General features: G+C 49.8%; 1 protein-coding gene across 1 annotated transcript in view; it reads left to right on the top strand.

Moving 5' to 3' along the window:
- The window catches only part of GPR139 (G protein-coupled receptor 139), a 48,521-nt gene extending 25,996 nt beyond the window's left edge, over positions 1-22,525 (top strand). The window contains exon 2 of the mRNA XM_008160020.3: positions 21,591-22,525. Coding sequence (XP_008158242.2) covers positions 21,591-22,525 — 935 coding nt within the window. The remainder of the gene's footprint in view (positions 1-21,590) is intronic.
- The last annotated feature ends 952 nt before the right edge of the window (positions 22,526-23,477 follow it).

Here is a 23,477-nt window from a genome sequence, read left to right as displayed (position 1 = left end):
GGTTGCCCATATCCCCAGGGACACCCGGGAGCGGCTGGATGGGCCGGCTAGGCCCCCCGAGTTGCCGATATCCCGGCCACGCCCCCCTAGGTTGCTGATCTCCCCAGGGACCCCCCCCCCCTTGAGAAGCTGCATGGGCCTGGCCACACACACCCCGGGGTGCCGATCGCCCCAGGGACCCCCAGAACTAAGAGGACTGGGCGCCGCCATCTTGATCTTCTCAACAGCCGGATAGGCCACCCGGAGTCCTGCCCCCAGCCTCCCGCCAGCCCAATTGTGGGCATAGCAGAGGTGTGGTCAATTTGCATGTTTCTCTATTATAAGGTAGGATGTGTTTCATTTTCATGAGCTAAGAGAATGTCATCCATATAATGAATAATATAAGCCTCGGGAAATTTTTCCTTATTGGATGTATGGCTGCAGCCACAAAATCCTGACATAAGGTAGGACTATTGGCCATGCCCTGAGGCAATACTTTCCAATAATACCTCTTTATGGGCTCCTTATTGCAGGGACACTAAATGCAAATCTTTTGCAATCCTCAGGATGAAGAGGAATAGTAAAGAAAAACAATAATAAAAAAAAAACAGTCCTTAAGATCTAAGACCAAATGATATTTCAATGGGATACCTGTTGGGGATGGTAATCCTGACTGAAGGGGCCCCATAATCTCCATGGTTTTATTAATTGCTCTTAGGTCTTGCAATAGTCTCCATTTACCAGACTTTTTCTTTATTACAAATATGGCGTGTTCCATGGGCTGTGAGTGGGTTTAATATGCCCTGCCTCAAGCTATACTCGAACTAACTCTTGTGCAACTTTTAACTTCTCTCCTAATGGGGCCATTGATCAACCCAGACGGGTATCTGCAAGCCAGGTAATTGTAGCTGCTGTACACTGGGTGGGAGAGACAATCAAGGCCCCTGCTGAAAATTCTGGTCACCTAATCCATGCCTCGCCTTTTGAGTGGACATTGGGATAGATAAATGCCTCTTGCTGATTCTTTCCTGCTCCTCTTATGGAGTTGAAATTCTTTTTTTTTTTTAATATTTTTTATTGATTTTTTACAGAGAGAAAGAGAGAGGGATAGAGAGTTAGAAACATCGATCAGCTGCCTCTTGCACACCCCCTACTGGGGATGTGCCCGCAACCAAGGTACATGCCCTTGACCGGAATCGAACCTGGGACCCTTGAGTCCGCAGGCCTATGCTCTATCCACTGAGCCAAACCGGTTTTGGCCGGAGTTGAAATTCTTGAGTAAGCATTTGAGATGTCACAATGGAACTGGGACTTGTTATTAAAACCCCCATTTGCTCTAGCATATCTCGACCCCATAAGTTAACAGGCAAATGCTGCAATACATAAGGTTGAAAATAGTCTGTATTTCCATCTGGATCTTCCCATCGAAGGAGTTGCACACTCTGCAAGGGTTGAGTAACATGCCCCACTCCTTGCAATTCAGAAGCCGTGGGGTTTAAAGGCCAGGCCTGCGGCCAGTGTCTGAAAGCAATGACTGACACATCAGCTCCAGTATCTATAACCCCTTTAAAAGGCTTCCCATTAATCCTCAGTTCTAACTCAGGCCGGCCCTGCTTAACTAATTTTGCTCAGTATACCCTGTCGATGGACCCAAAACCTGATGCACCACGGGGCCGACCGGTTAAAGGACACCCTTCTGGATAGTAGGGCAGAAGAAGAATTTGTGCTATTATTGTTTCTGGTAAGACCTGAATTATAGTCCTGATCTATCACCCCGGCAGAACTTTCAATGTTAAACTGCTCCTCCCTAAAATTAGTCCCATCATGCCCGCAGGAAGGGGACCATACATTCCCATGGCAATGGCCTGAGGCCCCATCTCCGGGGTTAGTACATATCAGGAGGTGGGACTGAGGGCCAATTCTACACTTCCCGGGTGGCATGGTAGAGGTTTCGAATGGTTGGTTTTGGGACCCAGCCTGCTGGAAAGTCTGCAGTGGGGTTAAGGATAAGGTCCCTACTGTTTGGTGGGGCCAGGGCTGGCCCCTCTTGAAGTTTCCCTGCCTAGAAGGTATTAAATTACCATCAACATCAGTCTTGGAGCAGCATTCACTTACCCAATGCTTTCCTCTCCTGCATCTTGGACATAGTCCGGACTGCTTGTTTCCACTCCCTGTAGCCCTCTGACTTCTATTTGTAGCATTACAGTCTTCGGCAAAATGCCCCAGTCTGCCACAGTTAAAGCAGCCCCCTTTCCTTTTCTGATGACCAGCAAACAACATCTCTAATGTGGCAGCTAATACTGCTCTTGAACGTAGGCTGGTCCAATGTCAGCACAAACACGGAGGAAATCAGGTTCAGTGCCATTCTTCCTGTAGGGAAGAAAAGCCTCTTGACATACTCTATTTGCATTTTCAACAGCTAATTGTTTCACTAGTATCATTCCAGCCTCAGGTCAGCCACAACCCTGCCTAAAGCCTGGAACAAGTGAGCCACAAAATCCTGATATGGCTCCTCAGGGCCTTGCCTAATTTTGCTTATGTCTAAAGACTTTTCCCCTTTTGTTGGCAGCTGCCTCCAGGCTTTGGTGGCACAGATATTTATCTGCTGATAAGCTTGCATGGGGCACACTAACTGAGCCTGCAGAGCCCCGTGAGGTCCGGCGCCCATGAGCACACTAATGGTAATGGGCTCCCCAGGAGCTGGGTTTCTGTTAGCCTGCTCCGCACTAAGCTCTGCCCAATGAGATTTCCATAATAAGTAATCTCCAGGTGAGAGACAAGCCTTTGAGTCAGTATTCCAGTCACTAGGAGCCATAGCTTCCTAAGATATTGTATCTAGTGACCCCAGCACAAAGGGGGAAGTTGGTTCATACATAGAACAAGAAGTCTTCAACTATTTCAAAGTTTTAAAAGGTATAGATTGATGACCATGGAGCATCTGACCTGGATTCTGAGGATCAAGCTGCTCAAATACAGGATATAAACTGAATCCTGATGTATCTTCCCCAGCCTGCCTGGCCTTATGCAGAGTCTGCTGAAGTAGAGACAAAGGCACCATTCTTTTTTTCTGCTTGCTTAGGGGGTAAAAGGAGAGGCTTATGAGCAACAGTAAGCTCTCCAAATGTTTGCATCAGACCCCCATCATCCACTCACCGGCGCTGTTCCCTTGCTTCCTCCAATCCTCACTCATATTTGTGAAGAAGCGCATCGTCCAGAGGGCTCTCTCCCACAGGAGCTGTAGCTCCAGGGACTGGAGGAGGCGGCTGAGGCACTGATGGAGGAGTTGGAAGCCTTTGGCAACCTTCCCCCATCTGTCTTGATTCCCCTGCCACATTCCTCCACTCCCCTTCTGGAGTGGGCTCTAGGCAGTCCCGAATCAGGGACCACAGACTGAAAGCAGAGGCAGGCTTTTCCTCTGGACCTTCAGCTATATAATGATCACAAAGTTGTTTTCCTACCTTCTCCCATGCCTCTATATTTACCTTTCCTTCCTCAGAAAACCATGGGCAGGTTTTATTAACAAAATCCAAAAAATCGAAAAGCTGTTCATACCTCACAGAACAGCCCCTTGCTTGGAGCATAGCCTTAAGCATGAATACACATACATTCTTTCCTTGCGATCCTGAATTTCCCATGTTTTTATACCTAGCTAGTACTAAACTGCGCTCCTTACCTTCCTTTTTGCTTTCTGCACGTGCTTCACAGGAGCGTCCTTTCACCTGACAATTGTAGTTCCCTCACATTCAGGCCTTCATTGAGTGCCACTTGGGCCGAACTCAGCCCCGCATTGGGCGCCACTTGGGCTGCGCCAGCACAGCCAAGGGTTCAGCAAGCCTGAGGGAGGGCCGGTGAAGGATGAAGAAAAGACAAAGAGAATACGCTGGGTCTCGGTGGATCTCCTGTGCCTGACTGAGACCACAGAACAGATCCAGAGTGCAAGCTGAGCCTTTATTTTATAGTCAGAGGTAAACAAGGTGGTGGTCACCATAATTACAATGTTCTTGTGAGTTTCACTTGTTTTGGCAGCACCTCCCACAGCCCATTAGCTACCCAGGAAGGATCTAGGGAGCATCATAAGGTCAAGCTTAATTATGCTAAGAGGGCTGTGCCCTCTAAGCTGGAACTTGTTTGTGGCTTTGCCAGCAGGTCAGTCCAAAACTTAACCCTATAAACCGCTCCCTACACATAGATGCTAAAATCTTCAACAAAATATGAGCAAATCGGATCCAGCAATATATTAAAAAGATCAAACAACATGACCAAGTGGGATTTATTCTGGGGATGCAAGGATGATACAATATTCCCAGATTAATAAATGTTACATATTACATAAACAAGTTGGAAGACAAAAATCACATGATCATATCAATTGATGCAGAAAAAGCATCAAAATCCAATAGCTTTTTTGATAAAAACTCTTAACAAAATGGAAATAGAGGGATCATACTGCAACATAATAAAGGCCATATATGATAAACCTACAGCCAACATCATACTCAATGGGCAAAAACTAAAACCAATTCTCTTAAGACCAGGAACAACACAGGGATGTCCATTTCACCACTCTTACTCAACATAGCACTGGAAGTATTATCCTCAGTGATAAGACAAGAAGAAAAAATAAAAGGCATCCAAATTGGAAAACAGGAAGTAAAACCATCACTATTTGCAGATGGCATGATATTGTACATAGAAAACCCTAAAGACTCCAACAAAAACCGACTAGATTTAACAAATGAATTCAGCAACATAGCAAGATACGAAATCAACACCAAGAAATCTATGACATTTTTATGAACTATGAATGATGAACTATCAGAAAGAGAAACTGAAAAAACAATCCCAATGACCATTGCAACAAAAATATTAAGGTATTTAGGAATAATGTTAACCCAGCAGTTAAAAGATCTGTACTCTGAAAACTACAGGATGTTTAAAAAAACAGATAGAGAAAGATATAAACAAGTGAAAGAAAATACCATGTTCATGGATTGGTAGAATCAACATCATTAAAATGTCCATACTATCCAAGGCAACCTACAGATTCAATGCAATCCCCATTAAAATCCCAACAGCATATTTCACAGACCTAAAAAAAACTCTCCAAAAATTTATATGAAACCAAAATAGACCCGAATAGCCACAGCAATCCTGAGAAAGAAGAACAAAGTTGGAGGGATCTCAATACCAGATCTCAAATTATACTACAAAGCCACTGTAATCAAAGCAGCCTGGTAATGGCACAAGCACAGGCATATAGATCAATGGAACAGAACAGGAACCTCAGAAATGAACCCAAGCCATTATGCTCAATTAATATTTGACAAAGGAGGAAGAGCATACAATGGAGTAAAAACAGTCTCTTCAATAAATGGTGTTGGGATACCATCAGTTTACATCACACACAAGAATAAACTCAAAATAGATAAAAGACTTAAATGTAAGTCATGAGACCAAAAAATGTTCGAAGAAACGATAGGCAGCAAAATCTCAGACATCTCTCATAGCAATATGTTTACTGATACAGCTCCCCGGGCAAAGGAAACTAAGGAGGAAATAAACAAATGGAACTACCTCAAAATAAAAAGCTTCTACACAGCAAAAGAAACCATCAACAAAACAACAAGAAAGCCCCAGCATGGGAGAACACATTTGCCAATGTTATCTACGAAAAGGGTTTAATCTCCAACATTTACAGGGAACTCATACACCTTAACAAAAGGAATATAAACAATCCAATCTAAAATGGACAAAGGACCTAAATAGACACTTCTCCAAAGTGGACATACAGATGGCCAAGAGACATATGAAAAAATGCTCAAAGTCACTAATCATCAGAGAGATGCAAAATGAAAATGAGGTATCACCTCACACCTGTCAGAATGGCTACCATTAACAAAGGACAAGTGCGAGGATGTGGAGAAAAGGGAACCCTCGTGCACTGCTGATGGGAATGCAGACTGGTGCAGCCATTATGGAAAACAGTATGAAGTTTCCTCAAATAATTAAATATGGAACTGTCATTTGACCCAGTGATCCCACTTCTAGGAATATATCCTAAGAAACCTGAAACACCAAACAGAAAGAATGTATGCACCCCTATGTTCATAGCAGCACAATTTACAATAGCTAAGATTTGGAAACAGCCTAAGTGCCCATCAGCAGATGAGTAGATATAAAAGCCATGGTACATTTACACCAAAAAATACTATGTAGCAGTAAAAAAGACAGATCTCTTACCCTTTAAGACAATATGGAGGGACCTGGAGAGTATTATGTTAGGTGAAATAAGCCAGTCAGAGAAAGACAAGTATCACATGATCTCACTCACATGTGGATTATAATGAACAAATAAACTGACAAACAAAATATATCCAGAGATATAGACCATGAGAAAACTGAAGAATTTCAGAGAGAAGGCATGGGTGAGGGTGAGAAGGGGAGAGATCAACCGGGGAATATATATGCATATATGTATAGCCCATGGACAGAAGACTTGGGATGGGCGGGTGCAAGGAGGAGTGGGTCAGTGGGGGGGTAGGGAGATGGGAAGGGGACGTATGTAATACTTTCTACAATAAAGAGAATCTTTTTAAAGAACAACGTTTAAAATTTTTATTTTTAAGAGAGGATAGGCAGGTAAATTCCCTCCCCTCCTCACACCTCACCTACAAAATGAAAATTGAGTTGCCTCTTTTTTTAAGTAGCATTTTGTGATGAAACAATTCCCTTGAAAATATCTGTCATTTTCCAAGGTTCCCTTTTCAGCCATAACTTGGCTCCATTTCAGCCAAGTACTCAGAATGTGGTTTAGATAGTGAATGTTTACTGACCACCTATTACATGCCAGGCTCTATTCCTAATGCTTTAAAGGCATCATCATTAATAGACATTAATATTAATGTAGGGCTGGCCAATATGCAAAGTGAATTACAATGTCCAAAGGGCTGTCTCATCCATCATGAAACTGGCACCTGGCTGGGTTAGATAGCTTTCCCAAGTTACTGCTGGTTGGCAGGGCTGAAAACCCACACCCAGGGTTCAGGGTTGCACTGAACATACAAAGCTGTCAAAGCATGCATGACCCCACAATGGAGCCACCCTCTGAGTCCTACTGGGACTTTGAATCATACATTCACTTGCAAATGGTGTGCTAGCTACTGACAAAGACAAATAGATCCAGGGTCCTGCCCTCAGAGGGGGACAGAGTCTGGCTGGAGAAATGAAGGCCCAAACTGCTTTGATGTGAAGATCAGTGTGCAGTGTTCTCTGAGGAAGCCCCAACCATGGGACAAGGAGAAAAGCATGGGTCTCAGCCCTGGCCCGGAGGCAGGACTGTGGGTGCAGTGAGAGCTGTCAGATCGGACTTTGTGCCTCACTGTCTGGAACTCACCTTCCTCCTTCTGAGAGCCGATATACAGTGTGCTCAGACCACATGTCCGTTTCTCCATCATACGCACGCACTGAGCATCTCCTGAGCATAGGACCTTGGCCAAGGACCAGGGACAAAGGGGTGAATACATGTGCTTTGACATATGTACTGTCCAGTGGGAAAAACAAGTAAATTGAAAAGTTATTTGTACCATGTGAAATCGTCAATAGTTGGCCAGTTCTTACCTTTTAAATGTCCATTTATGTGGTTCAATCTTGTACCCTACAATGTAATAATTTGCTGTCCTGAAGAAAAGCTTGGGGTAGCATAGGAGCCCCAAAGCAGGGGCCCAATGTGGCATCCACACCTCCTCACCCCGTCCCAGATGCAGCAGTATCCCTGACTGAAAGGTGGATAGCATGATTGCTGGTAGAAACTAATGGTCATTCACCAAAATTATAACTAACTCCTTGAGTGCTTGCACCCTGTTGGGCACTGTTTCAAGCACTTTTCATAAATTAACTAATTTAATCCTTCTAACCCCACCAAATGGGTGCTGCTATTATCCCATTCCACAGATGAGGACATTGAGGAACATGGTTAAGTGGTCACGTGGCTCAAGGTCAGGCTTCTGACCCCGACATCAGCCTGTGCTCCCATCTGCTCAGGACACTGGTTCCAAGACCACCCAGGCGGGCATTTTTATGAAAGCCTGGCCTCTGGCTGTGAAGTGGAGATGGGTGAGACAGCCACCAGCGCCTCAGGGGATGGAATCGCAAAGGCTGCCCACGCTGAGCCAGAGGCGCATCTTCACACACCAGGTAGAGAGGAGGGCGGCATCTGGTCCCATTGGGCAGCCTGGGCCGGAGCTGGCTATTCACACTGGTAAGAGCTAGAGCTGACAGAAGAACTTTGTGGGAGACTGGGGGACTGTGAGCAGAACTTCCTGGAGATCTGGTGTCCGTGCAGTCCACAGTTGGGAAGGAGGCCACTCGCTACCTGTGCTCAGGGCGTAGCCCTGGGCGGGCGTTGTGTGTGGAATTCTTTCCCACCCCATTGTCGAGCCAGTGCTGCATTGCATTGGGCTGGTTCCAATAACACTTCAGCAAATGCTCTTGAGTTTTCTAAGCATATTATTACGTTACTAGTAGCCCTGCGCACGAATCTGTGCACCAGTAGCTCGCCAGTAGCTCACTGTCACCCTCCAGTAGGTCCCCCTGCCCCCCTCCTCTTGCCTCCCCTTCATAGCTTGCTGCCCTGCCCCCTCTTGTTGCTCTCCGCAGCCTGCTTGTAGCCAGTAGCTCACTGCCACCCTCCTGTAGCTCCCTCTGTCCCCCCCCCCCGCCCTCCTCCACCTCATAGTTTGCTGCCCTGCCCCCTCCTGTAGCTCTCCACCACCCGTTTTTAGCTCACTACCTCACACTCCTGCTGATTCATGTCGTTACACAGTCGGTCATTACGTTTCAAGGCATAATAACCATTTGCATATTACATCTTTATTATGTAGGATGTGCACATAATAATTATTATTATGCTTACTTCCATAGTTATAGCTCTCATTTTAGCTTCCCACCTTAGCATTTTGGCTAGCCTGTAGGTTTGGATTCATCATTGGTAGCATTAGTGTTTAATATTAGTTAAACTCATTTACTATAACATTTCATTAAACTGGGGGAGATGGACTGAGTTTTGTGCAAATGCAGGCAGTTGGGCGCCAAGGGGTCATGGCAGGAGCAAGCAGCCTGCAGGAGCTCGGGTGGAATATGGCGACTGCTAGGCTCAGATGCTGCGCCAAACAGTTGTGAAGCACCTACTCTGTGCTGGGTACGGTGCTGGCCACTAAGGAGTGACCCCAAACACAGCAGACACAGAGCTGCCCACCCAGAGCTCCCGTGCCAGGATGACCGAGGAGAGAGAGGACAGAATGCATCTGAGAGGCATTTGCATAGAGAATCTGCTGCACGTGGCCTTACAGGGAGGCAATAAAACTTACTGCGAATCTCCAAGGGCGAGGGGGGCTATCATTGATAACAACCAAGATATGACTGTATAAGCTTCTGAAATGTGTAACAATCTCTTCATCTAGAAAAAAGAGATGAGAGCAATGAGATTAGAACTTTTTTAAAATTTATGAATGCTTTGAGAATATGAATTGCAAAGAAATTAGCAGATATTTTAATTGTCTGCTCTCTCACCGCTGACACCAATCAGGTCACCTCTGAACTGTTTCATGATGACTAGCATTTGCCTAAATAAACACTTTCCCAGTTTGCAAAGCTGCTCATCCCCCCCCCCCATTGTCCCCTTCAGTCCCCACAACCTCCTCAGGGGGTTGCAAAGCAATTTCCCTGAGGTTAGCACACTGAGTTCTTGGGTTCTCACACCCCTTTTTCCCAAGACCCACACACCAGCTATGCCTGTCGCTTACACACAGTGTGCTTCCCAGCTTCCTTGACTTTGCATGGCAGTTCCCTCTGCCCAGAGAGAAGCCCACCCCTCTGTGTTCCACCATGGAACCCCTGATCACTCCAGGGACCCCGGCGAGGCAGGAAAGGCCTTTGTACCCTGGGTAGCATGAAGGCACAGAAGGCCCGGGCAGCCTGGAGTTGGAGCAGCCAACAGCATGCACATCAGGGTGGCAGCAGGCCACAGGTGCAGGTTCCGCTCCGCAGCTGACTCGGGTGTCACCCGCAGCGATGCACAGGTGGGAATGTGTGCAGCTCAGGCCTTTGTGACTTCCTAGTTGTTACTCTTGTGGGTCTCTCAGCCTCGTCCTAAATGCCCACCTCTAGGAAAGGACCCAATAACATTCCACCTTCAAAGTAAAGCAAGCAGCAGTGGCTACTAAGCGTAAAACACATATCTAAACTTATGGCATAGAATACAGATTGCTAAATAGAAGCTATTATTTTTATGATTAAGACAACTTGATTGGAGAAACCAAGATGGCGACATAGGTAAACACCTAAAACTGATGCCTCGCACAACAATTTCAAAACTACAACTAAAAGACAAAATGGACATCATCCAGAACCACAGGAAGGCTGGCTGAGTGGAAATTCTACAACTAGAAGCAAAGAGAAAAGTACACTGAGACTCAGAGGAGCTGCAGAAGGCAGAGGTACGGAGATGCACGCACGATGCAAGGACTGGCAACTGAGTGCGTGGCTGGCTTTCTCAACCGGGAGGGAGACAAAAACTCCCGACTGTGCTGAATTCCAGTTCTGGGCGAGAATCTGGGGACCCAGACTCATTTGGGGAGAAACTGGACTGTCTGACAGTGGGCGAAATTCGAGGGCAGCTTTCTCTTAGAGATGCTTGCAGTGATTACCACAGGACACTAAGACCCAGGGGCCTCCTAGGGCAGGACTGATGGGAAACCAATGCTATCTGCTCCGCTCTGAGACTCTGCCCCATCCAAGCTGAGCACAGAGGCTTTTGCAAGTCTTGTCTCATAAGGGTGTCTCCAGCACAGACGTTCTCACAGCATAGACACAGCTGATCCTCACAGCCAATTGGCCTGGAGGCCAATTCCTCCCAGTGATACCAACAACAATCAAGGCTTAACTACAACAAGACTGTGCACACAGCCCACAAAGGGGTGCACCAAGAGTGTTCACCTCAGGTAACTGGGGAGGCTGAGCCACTGGGCCCTATAGGACACCTAGCACACAAAGCTACCCTACCAACTCAGGGAAGCAGCCAAAATGTGGAGACAATGAAACATCACAAATGAAAGAAATGGAGGAAAGCAAACGACTGGATATAGAGTTCAAAACCACGGTTATAAGGTTTTTCAAGAATTTTCTAGAAAAAGCCTATAAATTTAGCAAGACCCTCGAGGATATGAAAAAGGACCAACTAGAAATTAAGCATACATTGACTGAGATAAAAAATAATATACAGAGATCTAACAGCAGACTAGAGGATCGCAAGAATCAAGTCAAAGATTTGAAATACAAAGAAGCAAAAAACACTCAACTGGAAAAGCAAAAAGAAAAAAGAATCCAAAAATATGAAGATAGTGTAAGGAGCCTCTGGGACAACTTCAAGCATACCAACATCATAATTATGGGGGTGCCAGAAGAAGAAAGAGAGCAAGATACTGAAAACCTATTTGAAGAAATAATGACCAAAAATTTCCCCCACTTGGTGAAAGAAATAGACTTACAAGTTCAGGAAGTGCAGAGAACCCCAAACAAAAGGAATCCAAAGAGGACCACACCAAGACACATCATAATTAAAATGCCAAGAGCAAAAGACAAAGAGAGAATATTAAAAGCAGCAAGAGAAAAACAGTTAGTTACCTACAAGGGAGCACCCATATGACTATCAGCTGATTTCTCAACAGAAACTATGCAGGCCAGAAGGGAGTGGCAAGAAATATTCAAAGTGATGAATAGCAAGAACCTGTAACCAAGATTACTCTACCCAGCAAAGCTATCTTTCAGAATTGAAGGTCAGATAAAGAGCTTCATAGATAAGATAAAGCTAAAAGAGTTCATGATCACCAAACCAGTATTATATGAAATGCTGAAAGGTATTCTTTAAGAAGAAGAAGAAAAAAAAAAAGGTAAAGATAAAAATTATGAACAACAAACACATATCTATCAACAAGTGAATCAGGAGCATAAAAAGGGAGTGGACTGACAATTCTCAGGGGGAAAGCGGTATGGGGGTGTGGGAAGAGACTGGACAAAATCGTACACCTATGGATGAGGCCAGTGGGGGCGTAAGGGCAGAGGGTGGGGTGAGAACCGGTTGGAGGGGAACTATGGAGGGAAAAAAAGAGGAACAATTGCAATAATCTGAACAATAAAGATTTATTAAATTAAAAAAATGATTAAGACCACTTACCTCACGGCAGGAGAACGTACAGAACCCGTTATCATCTTCATCACTGTTGCTGCTACTGCTGCCATGATTACCTACATCCTCACTTATTTCTTTTTTTATTTTAATATATTTTATTGATTTTTTACAGAGAGGAAGAGAGAGGGATAGAGAGTTAGAAACATCGATCAGCTGCCTCTTGCACACCCCCTACTGGGGATGTGCCCGCAACCAAGGTACATGCCCTTGACCGGAATCGAACCTGGGACCCTTGAGTCCGCAGGCCGACGCTCTATTCACTGAGCTAAACTGGTTTCGGCATACATCCTCACTTATTTCTAACTAGAGGCATGATTCACAAAGATTCATGCCAGAATGGGCCTTCCTTCCCCTGGCTGCTGTCACCACCTTCGCTCCGGCTGGAGCCACCTTTTCCCTCCAGCCCGGAACTGCCTTTCCGCCTTCCCATGCTGCCCAGAGGCTCAGAGCAGCTGGGGTGGTGCGGAACGCAAGCGTTCCACCCTGCACCCGGACGCTTGTGCCTGTGTATGCAAATTAACCCGCCATCTTTGTTGGATTAATTTGCATACTTGTTCCTGATTGGCTGGTGGGCGTCACAAAGGTACAGTCAATTTGCATATTACTCTTTTATTAGTGTAGAAGGGAAATGCCCACCTGCTTTTCCCACTAACTCATCCTCTATCCTCCCTTGAAAATGATGTGGGAGGAGTCTGTTTTGTCATAGGCAGGAGGACAGCAAAGTGGCGGAGTCATCAATCTTTCTTCACAGGGGAGGGACAATCTGGGTCCTGGAGGCTGAACAGAGTGGATGCGGAGGTACAGGAAGGGGAACTGAGTAGGCAAAGGCCCAGAGGCAGGGAGAGTGGGGCCTAGCCAGGACAGAGGGTCAGCAGGAGTGAAATGGGGTACAGAGGCCACAGTTGGTGTCTTCTGTGCAGCCCATACTCTCCTGAGCCCTTTGTGTGCATTTACCTGCCTACCTATTACACACCCACTAGGGCAGAGTGGACACTGACCCACTAGGATGGAGTGGACGCTGACCCGGCTAGGGTGGAGTGGATGCTGACCTACTAGGACAGAGTGGATGCTGACCCAACTAGGGCGGAGTGGACACTGACCCATTAGGGCAGAGTGGACGCTGACCCACTAGGGTAGAGTAGACACTGACCAGGCTAGGGTGGAGTTGATGCTGACCCACTAGGATGGAGTGGATGCTCACCCAGCTAGGGCGGAGTGGACACTGGCCCAGCTAGAGTGGAGTGGACACTGACCCACTAGGGCAGAGTGGATGCTGACCCGGCTAGGGTGGAGTTGATGCTGACCCACTAGGATGGAGTGGACGCTGACCTGGCTAGGGCGAAGTGGACGCTGACCTGGCTAGGGTGGAGTAGACACTGACCCACTAGGGCAGAGTGGACACTGACCCACTAGGATGGAGTGGACGCTGACCTGGCTAGGGCGAAGTGGACGCTGACCTGGCTAGGGTGGAGTGAACACTTACCCACTAGGGCAGAGTGGATGCTGACCAACTAGGGCAGAGTGGATGCTGACCCGGCTAGGATGGAGTGAACACTTACCCACTAGGGTGGAGTGGACACTGACCCACTAGTATGGAGTGGACACTGACCCACTATGATGGAGTGGATGCTGACCCAATAGGGCAGAGTGAACACTGACCCGGCTAGGGCAGAGTGGACGCTGACCTGGCTAGGGTGGAGTGGATGCTGGTCTGGCTAGGGCAGAGTGGATGCTGGCCTACTAGGGTTGAGTGGACGCTAGCCCACTAGTGCGGAGTAGATGCTGACCCACTAGGGCAGAGTGGATGCTGACCAACTAGGGCAGAGTGGATGCTGACCCACTAAGGTGGAGTGGACGCTGTGCTCTCTGCCCCTCCCAATGTGCACAGGTGGGTTTTTAGAAGTTTCCAAACATAAAACCATTTCCGTATAATTAAGCCTCCTTAACCTGCATGTTACTGGGCTGTGTGCATCGGCTGACGGCACAAAAACCACTTTTTCCAACCAGAGCAAGTGCTTCCCGAGGTGCCCAGGCAATCAGACATTGTGTTCTGGGCATGGCCTGTCCCTACCCATCCACACCCCCTGGCACAGGAGCTGCCCCGTCAGCATCACCTGTGCTGGGAGAACACAGGGCCCCGGGGACAATGTCCACCAGGACAGCAGCCTGGGAGGGCGTATAGTCAACGATGGACACCAGAGAGCTCCCAGTGTTCTTTTATTTTGTTTTGCTTATTAAATTTATTGGGGTGACATTGGTTAATATGATCATAGAGGTTTCAATATTACAAGACCTGTATATCACACTGTGTGCTCACCGCCCAAATCTTCTCCCATCACCATATATTGGGACCCTTTCACTTCCCACTCCCTTCCCTCTGTGTCCACCAGTTTCAGTTTTCTTGTTTCGGTCTTGTATTTAGGTCTTTGATCCATTTTGAATTAATATTTGTACATGAGGACAAACTGTAATCCCGTGTCATTCTTTTGCATGACAAATATCTCTGATGACTACAGATGCAAAAATCCTAAACAAAATACTAGCAAATCAAATGCAACAGTGCACCAAAAATAATAATACATCATAATCTATACTGATAAAAGCCTAGGTGGCCCTTTGCCCTCACGTGATGCCCTGGGGTCATCACAAGATGGCCACCCCCACTTTGTCACAAGAAGGCTGCCACAAGATGACCAGTAGGGGAGGGCAGTTGGGGGTGATCAGGCCAGCAGGGGAGCAGTTAGGCATCAATCAGGCCAGCAGGGGAGCAGTTAAGGGGCAATCAGGCAGGCAGGCAGGTGAGCAGTTAGGAGCCAGTCCTGGATTGTGAGAGGGATGTCTGACTGCCTGCGGGATTGGGCCTAAATCGGCAGTTGGACATCCCCTGAGGGGTCCCAGATTGGAGAGGGTGCAAGCCAGGCTGAGAGACACCACCCCCCTCAGGTGCACAAATTTCGTGCACCAGGCCTCTAGTAATACATAATAATAAACCATCATTTAAGAGTCACAAGAATGGTTCAACACACTCCAATCAATCAATATAATACACCACATCAACAAAAGGAAGGATAAAATATATGATCTTATCAAGAGATGTAGAAAAATCATTTGATAAGTTACAACATCCATTATTATTAAAACACTCAATAAAATAGGAGTAGAAGACAAGTACCTCAACATAATAAAGGCCATATATGACAAACCCTCAGCTAATATACTCAATGGCGAAAAACTGAAAGCTTTTCCTCTAAGATCAGGAACAAGACAAGGATGCCCACTCTCCCCTCTCTTATTCAGCACAGTGCTGGAAGGCCTAGCCAGAGCAATGAGGCAAGAGAAAGAAATAAAAGGATCCAAATAGGGAAGGAAGAAGTCAAACCGTCACTTTTTGCGGATGACATGATTCTATACATAGAAAACCCTAAGACCCCACACAAAAAACTATTAGAAACAATAAACAAATACAGTCGGGTTGCAGGATACGAAATCAATGTGCAAAATTCATTGCCTTCCTGTATACTAACAATAAAACTTCAGAAATGAAAAAAATAATTCCTTTTGCAGTTGCAACCAAAAGAATAAAATACCTAGGAATGAACTTAACAAAGAATGTGAAAGACCTATATACTGAAAATTACAAAGCATTATTAAAAGAGATTGAAAATGGCACAACAAAATGGAAAAAATATTCCGTGTTCATGGATTGGAAGAATCAACATAGATACAATGGCTATATAACCCAAAGCAATATACAGACTTAATGCAATCCCCATCAAAATCCCAATGTCATTTTTTAAAGAAATAGAATGAGAAACCACCAGATTTGTATGGAACCACAAAAGACCCTGAATAGCCCAGCAATCCTGAGAAAAAAGAACGAAGCTGGAGGTATCAGCTACCTGATGCAAACAACGCCTCTCCCACGTGACCCACAATGGTAAATGCTCAGTCCAGGGAACTGTGGTTAATAAATGTACCAGTTGTTGTTAAGTGCGCTCAGCTCATGTGTAACAGGTGTGATAAGTGGGTAACTGATTCCTTTGTGTCCACCCTCAGTCATCTTCTCACCCCTCCTGAACCTCAGCCTTTCTCATGGACACCCAGGGAGTGGACATGATACACACGCTCTTAGTGAGGCGTTCACCTGGACAGTTAATAGTAGATAACAGTTTGTGAAGATGTGAGCTCAGGCCGGGACAGCCTCCAGCGGCTCTGAAGGACCGGAGGGTCTCTTTCACACTCTGCCTTTGCACGTGCTGTTCGCTCCCGCAGAGCCCTGGGCCCATCTGCCCGTTAGACTCTCACCTCCACCGGACGTGCAGCGTGGTCCTGTCATTATTATTATTGCTGTGCTATCGACTGGACCATTTTTGCAGAGCTGGGAACGGAAGCCCTGGGAGGAGGGCTGGTCCCTGGGCACACGGGGTCCATGTCAGATCCCATTCTCACCTGAGGTGGGTCCCCTGCCTGCCCCCCCCCCCACTCACCCACCACAGCCAGTTCTGTGCCCCTGGTGACCAGCTGCAGGAAAGACACTGTGTCCCAAGTCTCTGCCTCGGGCAAGTGGGTGATAGAAACAGGGAGGGCACCGGCCTGCGTAGTGGCTGAAGCTGGAACCCACGGTGGGAGTGGGAGCGGGACCGCTGCCCCCGGAAACTTCCTGCTCTGCCCCGAGAGCCGCAGACACCCCGCTCTCTCAGCGGCGCAAAGGCCGAGTGCCAAGTCCTGCCAGCACCGCCTTTCATTCCCCTTTCCTTCCAGGAGGGGAACAGGTGGCTGTGAGGGAGGTGCCGACTTCCGAGAGGCAGCGTCCCCCCGTGCCGTTCAGTCTCCTGTTCCCACCTGGTCTGCACAAGGGCCACCCCTAGGAGCAGCTGAAAGAACACGGGACTGCTCGGGTGTCGGTCTGTCTGCATGGTCTGCAAGTCCTGGGGCCGATTCTTCGGGTGCACAGGAGCAGAAGACAGGAGGAGGAGGAAGGGTGCACTTAACTCCCGGGGCGGGGGGCGGGCTGAAAGGGGCGGTGGCTCTCCTTTGGGAAATTCAATGGACATAACTTCGAGGGCAGAGACGGAGGGTTTGCAGAATGTCGTCCCGGGAGTTCACTCGCTGAGATGAGCACGTGTCTGTCCTTTCCGGGGGCCGGCCTGGACCAGGACACCAGACGGCGGGGCTGCTCTGTCCGCGGGCTGCCATTGCAGTGAGCTGCTGCTTCTCCTTGGTGTGTGACCTAAAGCTCTAGTAGCTTGGGCCCGAGCTTTTTGCTTACAGACCCTCTTAGCTGCCTTTGGGAAGGAAGGGGGAGGAGGGAGAAATAGTGTGTCACCCTTTAAACAAGCATTTTTACTTTGGGGAGTTTATTTGACAGAAATAATAAAGGTCTGCAGTGGACAAAAATAAGATAAGCAATGTCCGGCCATGGATGACTATTCCTGGATATATTGACAGAAAAACCCCTGGCGTATTTCTAACTGAAAACAATCAGCGTGCACACAGTAGCATTCCAGGAGCTGGTTGTGCGGTATTGTCTTTACAATGTGGGCACACAGCACCCTGAAGACATCAGCACACGGTTCTCAAACCCTGTGCTGCTGAGCTAGAGCGGCACAGCACACCCGGCAAGCAGGGCTCCCAGCCACAGCTGATGCTCAGCCGGGCCGCAGGGAGGCAGTGGCTGGGGTCCCCCGCGCTGGCCGTGCCAGGGGCCTGCCTGCTGATTCAGCCACGCCCACCGGGCTCTCACCCCGACCGAGTTCCTGGGCACCGCCTCTCCATGTGGGGGCTTCTCGCCCATTTCCAGAGGGAGCACCCCAAAGGCAAGTAGTCCAAGAACCTCACCAGTGGTGACCCTGGCACGCGCTGTCACTCCCGCCAGAGTCTATTGGTCAAAGTTCCGTCACAGAAGCAGCTCCAACTCAGGAAGAGGAGCCTGCGGGGCTGCGGGGACCTGCCACGGGCGGCGGGAGCTGGGCCTCGGAGGCCGCACCGCGTCAGCTCGGCAGACCCGCACTTTCTCGGCATAAGTGGCTGGCTCGCCGCCGTGTGACAGTCCCTGGGCCGCTGGGCGCTGCGGCTCTCAGATGCCAGCCCGCTCCCAGCCTGGCCGCCAAGGAGCAGACAGTGTGCTGCCGCTTACCGCGCCTGTCCAGTGAGCGCTCCGTGGAAGTCCGCTGCCAGTGGTGTGACACACGGCCATGCCCGACTTTTTACAAGTGTGTTTTCCGTTTGTCATTGAAAGAATAGTTTCCAAAGATGGAAAGGAAAAAGAAACCTCGCAGCACTAAGAGAGGTAAACTCGGAATTCGCAGCCCCAGTCAGGAAATGCCCTGGAGACCTGGCCCCACTCTGGGCGGGTCCTGGTGGGGTCTGGCGGCCTCCTGGGTGCTCCCCCAGCCACTCCCCTAACCGCTGGTGCTTCGGCACAGGAGGCTGCAGAGGGCGGGAAGTCAGCCCCCGGAATATGACCAAGAGGCTCCCCATCACCGAGCCTGGGCTTGTACCCCAGCAGCTCACACCTGCTGTCCATCACTGACAGAGGGGCCTCCTTCCAGAGGCGCTGAGGGCCCTGGCGCCCGGGGCGCTGGCGGGGGGCTGGCTCTCCGGAGCCTTAGAGTCTTGATTAGCTGCAGAGAGAAGCTGGGGCAGGACTGCAGGCTGTGAGACCAGGGCTTCTGCTCCCCACAGACAGAACGCTCGGCCCACACCACCCCCTGTGTCTGGGGGAAGCGTGCCTCTGGGAAGGAGAAGGTTTTTGATGCGGGGAATTACAGCAAATGCCACTCCTTACGAGTTAAACCTCCACCTTCTCACTTCCTTTTGAGAAAATCGATCCACAAGCGGCGCTCCTCGCCCTGCGGGCCTCTGGTGTGCGTCTGTCTCATGCAAGGACCTCCCAAGTGGCCGTGGAGGGGCCGGGCATCGACCTGCACAGAGCGCAGGGTCTGCGGCTTCGTTTCCCAGGAGAGGCCGTGAGCAGAGAATCAGGCAAGGCCGGCTGTGAATACCGAGCGGGCGTGAGGCTGCGTGACGGAGGTGTTCGTTAGACGGGACAGAACCTTTGAAAGCGTTTGATGGGCAGGTTTGGCAGCATCGTCAAGCAGGGTTCACCTGGGGCTGAGAGACAGTGGTGAATACACAGAACGTTCTTTTCTGGGGAGACCCCGCATCTATTTATTCCGGCCTCCTTAGGGCTGGGGGCAAGGTGGGGTGTGAGAGAACGTGGGCATGGTTCAATGGATAGAAAAAAGAGGTTGAGAAATGAGGTGCTTTTCTAAGTCAGGGGGACAGGAACCCCTTTCCTCCAGCTGATAACCTTTCCTATGACCCAAATCAGCAGAGCAGAGCTTGGCACGCCTTAGAGTCAGGCGAGCTAGAGTCGACTGCTCCCTCCCCACCCACTCACTCTGTGGCTTTGGGCAAATCACCTAAAAACCCAAGCCTCCTCTGTAACATGGGATGTGGGAGTGATAAAGGCCTCCTTTCTCTTCCCTGATTATCCAGCTCATTCCCACCTCAGGGGCTTTGCACTTACCGTTCCTACTGCCTGGAATGCTTTTCCCACATATATGTATGTATAATGTGTGTGCATATATTAACACACATTGACATGTTTGTGTGTCTGTGTGCATGTCTATATGTGTATATATGAACAGATCTAGACATATATAGATGTGTGTATATCTACTTGCAGAGATATGTCTATACAGTATAGGTATGTATATGAATAAACAAATCGCCGCACATTTACACACAGGAATGCCACAGAGCTCTTAAAAGGGGTGAAAGAGATCTGCAAGGATCCCAAAACACACAGGCCTCCCGAACCAGCGCTGAGTGAGAAAAGCAGCTGGGTGTGGCCTCACTAAAGGCAGTAAAGCAGACAGCATGGCCTGAGACTCGGCACTGTGGCTGCCCCTAAGGGAGCAGGAGGAGGCGGGAAAGGATGGGGAAGAGGGGGGAGGGAAAGAGTGGGACTGCAGGGCCCCAGCCAGTGTGGCTCAGTGGATAGAGCATCGGCCTGTGGACTGAAGGTCCCGGGTTCGATTCTGATCAAGGGCACGTACCTTGGTTGCAGGCTCCCAGGCCCTCACCAGGGCTCGTGCAGGAGGCAACCAATCAATGTCTCTCTCACATAGTGTTTCTTTCTGTCTCTCCATCTCCCTTCCACTCTCTCTAAAAGTCAATGCAGAAAATATCCTTGGATGAGGATTAAAAAAATAAAATTAAAAATATATTTAAAAATAGAGAATCGGACTTCAGGGAGAAAGGGAGGAGGGAGAGAATGGGCCTGTGGGAATTTAAGAGAACTTCAGCTGTGTGGATAGAGTCACTTCTTAAAAAAAACAACAAAAAACTGAAGCAAATATGACAAAATGTTAGTTTGTTTAACTTGAGTGCCCTGGGGTGTGTATATTTCAAGACATATTTTACATGCAAACTATTGCTTAATATTTTAAAGGGAGGGAGAGAAAGGAAAAGAGATTCCAGCCCTGATTCCAGCTTTGCCACTGGACGTCAGACAGAGGACATGGGTTCTCTGAGGCGGGGTCTCACAAAGGATGTGAGTTCGGGCTGCCCCAGGCGGCTGAGTGCGTCCCCAGCGCCTTTCCAGAGGCGCTCTATTCAGAGAGACATTTGTTTTCAAAACTGGTCAGCAATCACGTGGATGCGGCTTCAAACAAATCTGACCCCAAGAGAAATAAGCTTGTGCGCCACCCTGCACAGGGCGTGTGCTGACGGTGATGTCCGGCAGGGGGGCACGTGGGTGGTCGGAGGGAAAATGTACTTTCCTCTGTTGTTATTTTAAATTATGTGCCATGTGTGTAGATTGCCTATTCAAAAAACAAACATCACCTATTTATTTATTTATTTATTTATAACAGTATTATTATTTTTAAATTAATTGAAAGGTCACGATCTTCTCCCCTCCTTCCATTCTAAGCCCACTAAAACGGAGAGGCCCTGAGGCCAGAGTCCAAAAGGCTCTCACGGGTGTGTGGTCAGTCTCCTACCTGCACGCACGCAGCCCCAGTGCCGGGAGGTGGGACACGGAGAGGGTGCGGGCTCGGTGCTGAGGTGGGTCCCGGGGACGGTCCTCGCTGGCTGGGAGGCTGGGCAGGCTCCCTCAGCTCCCTGGGCCCCGGGGCAGCCCCGCCTGCTCTGAGAGGAAAAAGTAAATTGCAACCCGAGCATCCAACTGTGTCAAAGCAGCACCGCACACCCACAGGAGGGGCGCTTTGCGGGGCAAAGGCGATCTCTCCAAAGCCTTGGCTCTGTCCCCTCCACGCCCGCGGGAGGCCCGGTCGCCCCGTGCGGCCAGTGAGACCTTCTGGCTTCCGAGGTAAAGCAGGCCCTCCTCTCCCCGCAGCCAACATCCTGACGGTGATCATCCTGTCCCGGCTGGTGGCGCGGAGGCAGAAGTCCTCCTACAACTACCTCCTGGCGCTGGCGGCCGCCGACATCCTGGTCCTCGTCTTCATCGTGTTCGTGGACTTCCTGCTGGAGGACTTCATCCTGCGCGCCCAGATGCCCGCGGTGCCCAACCAGGTGGTGGGCGTGCTGGAGTTCTCCGCCATCCACACCTCCACCTGGATCACCGTGCCGCTCACGGTGGACCGCTACATCGCCGTCTGCCACCCGCTGCGCTACCACGCCGTGTCCTACCCCGCGCGCGCCCGCAGGGTCATCGCGGGCGTGTACGCCGCCTGCCTGCTCACCAGCGTCCCCTACTACTGGTGGCCCGACCTCTGGGCGGAGGGCCAGGCCGGCTCCGCCGCGCACCACGCGCTCGTCTGGGCGCACTGCGTCACCGTCTACCTGGTGCCCTGCGCCGTCTTCTTCGCCCTCAACTCGGCCATCGTGCGCCGCCTGCGGCGGAGGAGCGCGCTCCGCCTGCGCGGCTGCCCCGCGGGCCGCACCACCGCCATCCTGCTGGCCGTCACCTCGGCCTTCGCCGCGCTCTGGGCGCCGCGCATCGCCGTGATCCTCTACCGCCTGTACGGCGCGCCCGTGAGGGACCGCGGGCTGGCGCACGTGGTGGCCGACGTGGCCAACATGCTGGCGCTGCTGAACACGGCCGCCAACTTCTTCCTCTACTGCTTCATCAGCAGGCGCTTCCGCGCGCTGGCCGCCGCCACGCTCAGGGCGCTGTTCACCTGCCGCCAGCAGCCCGCGCAGTTCCCCGCCGCCCACAACGTCTCCGTCACCAGCAGCCCCTGGGTCTCTCCCGCCAACTCGCACTGCATCAAGATGCTGGTGTACCCGTACGACAGGGACGGGCAGCCTGCCGCAGCAGCCCCGTGACCCCGGCTGACCCATTCCCAGGTAGGAGGGCGGCGACCAGAGACTGCCTGCCTCCGGGGACTGCGCCGCTCAGACGGTGGGTGAGAAAAGATAGAGGAGAAGAGCGTCTCTTTCCCACTTGTGCCATTATTTCCACAAAGGCACGGTGACAGCTAGAGTCCCTTCCAGTTCGAAGGTCGTGTCACCATCCTGTGGCCAGCAGGGACGGGAGCAGAGAAATGTGTGGAATAGTCTGTGACTTGGCCTTGGCGCCGGCCACACTCACCGCAACTGTATGTGGGGCATGAGCCACCCGCCGCTTCCCCTGCTCTGCCCAGCAGCTGGCAGTGCTGACCAGCTTGGGGTTTTCTGGGGTGCCCTTTGTCCTGGAGAAGCTGTGGTTTTGGAGGGGCCCTAGCACCTCTCGCTGCAAAACGATTCCGTGAGAACGGTGGTATGAACCCCAACCAGACGCTGGCCAGAGCTTCTTTGGAAGCACTCCGAACCAACATCCTTCTCCCCTCAGACTCTGAGGTCCGAGGTGCAGTCTTCCTGTTCACTGTGATGTGGACATTTTATCCATCTCCTTCAAAGCAGAGACCCTGCCTGGTGCCTGGCGGGAGAGGGCGATTTCTTGAGCCCAGAAAAACAAAGCCCACTTTTGCCATTTTCAGCTCATCCGTGTGAGCTGTGTGCAGTCCTGTTGGTCAGACAGCTTCCGGCTGCAGCCCTGCCGCTTCCGGAGAAGCCTTCCGCATGGAGAGCTGCCCACCCGCCTCCTTGCTTGCTGCAGCCCTCACCAGCCCTTTTCTTTGAAGTGACTTCTGAGCTGGATTTGATTTTCCAGGGCCAAGAGCTGTAGCTCTCCAGCTGTGAAGACGGGATTCGCTGCTTTGCCCACAGGACAGCTGGCTTTGCCATCCAGCCACACGTGCAGGCACACACACAGAGACACACATGTGCAGGCACACAC

This window comes from Eptesicus fuscus, chromosome 4 (assembly GCF_027574615.1).
Source record: "Eptesicus fuscus isolate TK198812 chromosome 4, DD_ASM_mEF_20220401, whole genome shotgun sequence".
Classification (NCBI taxonomy): domain Eukaryota; kingdom Metazoa; phylum Chordata; class Mammalia; order Chiroptera; family Vespertilionidae; genus Eptesicus; species Eptesicus fuscus.
This window is presented reverse-complemented; position numbering and strand designations above follow the sequence as displayed.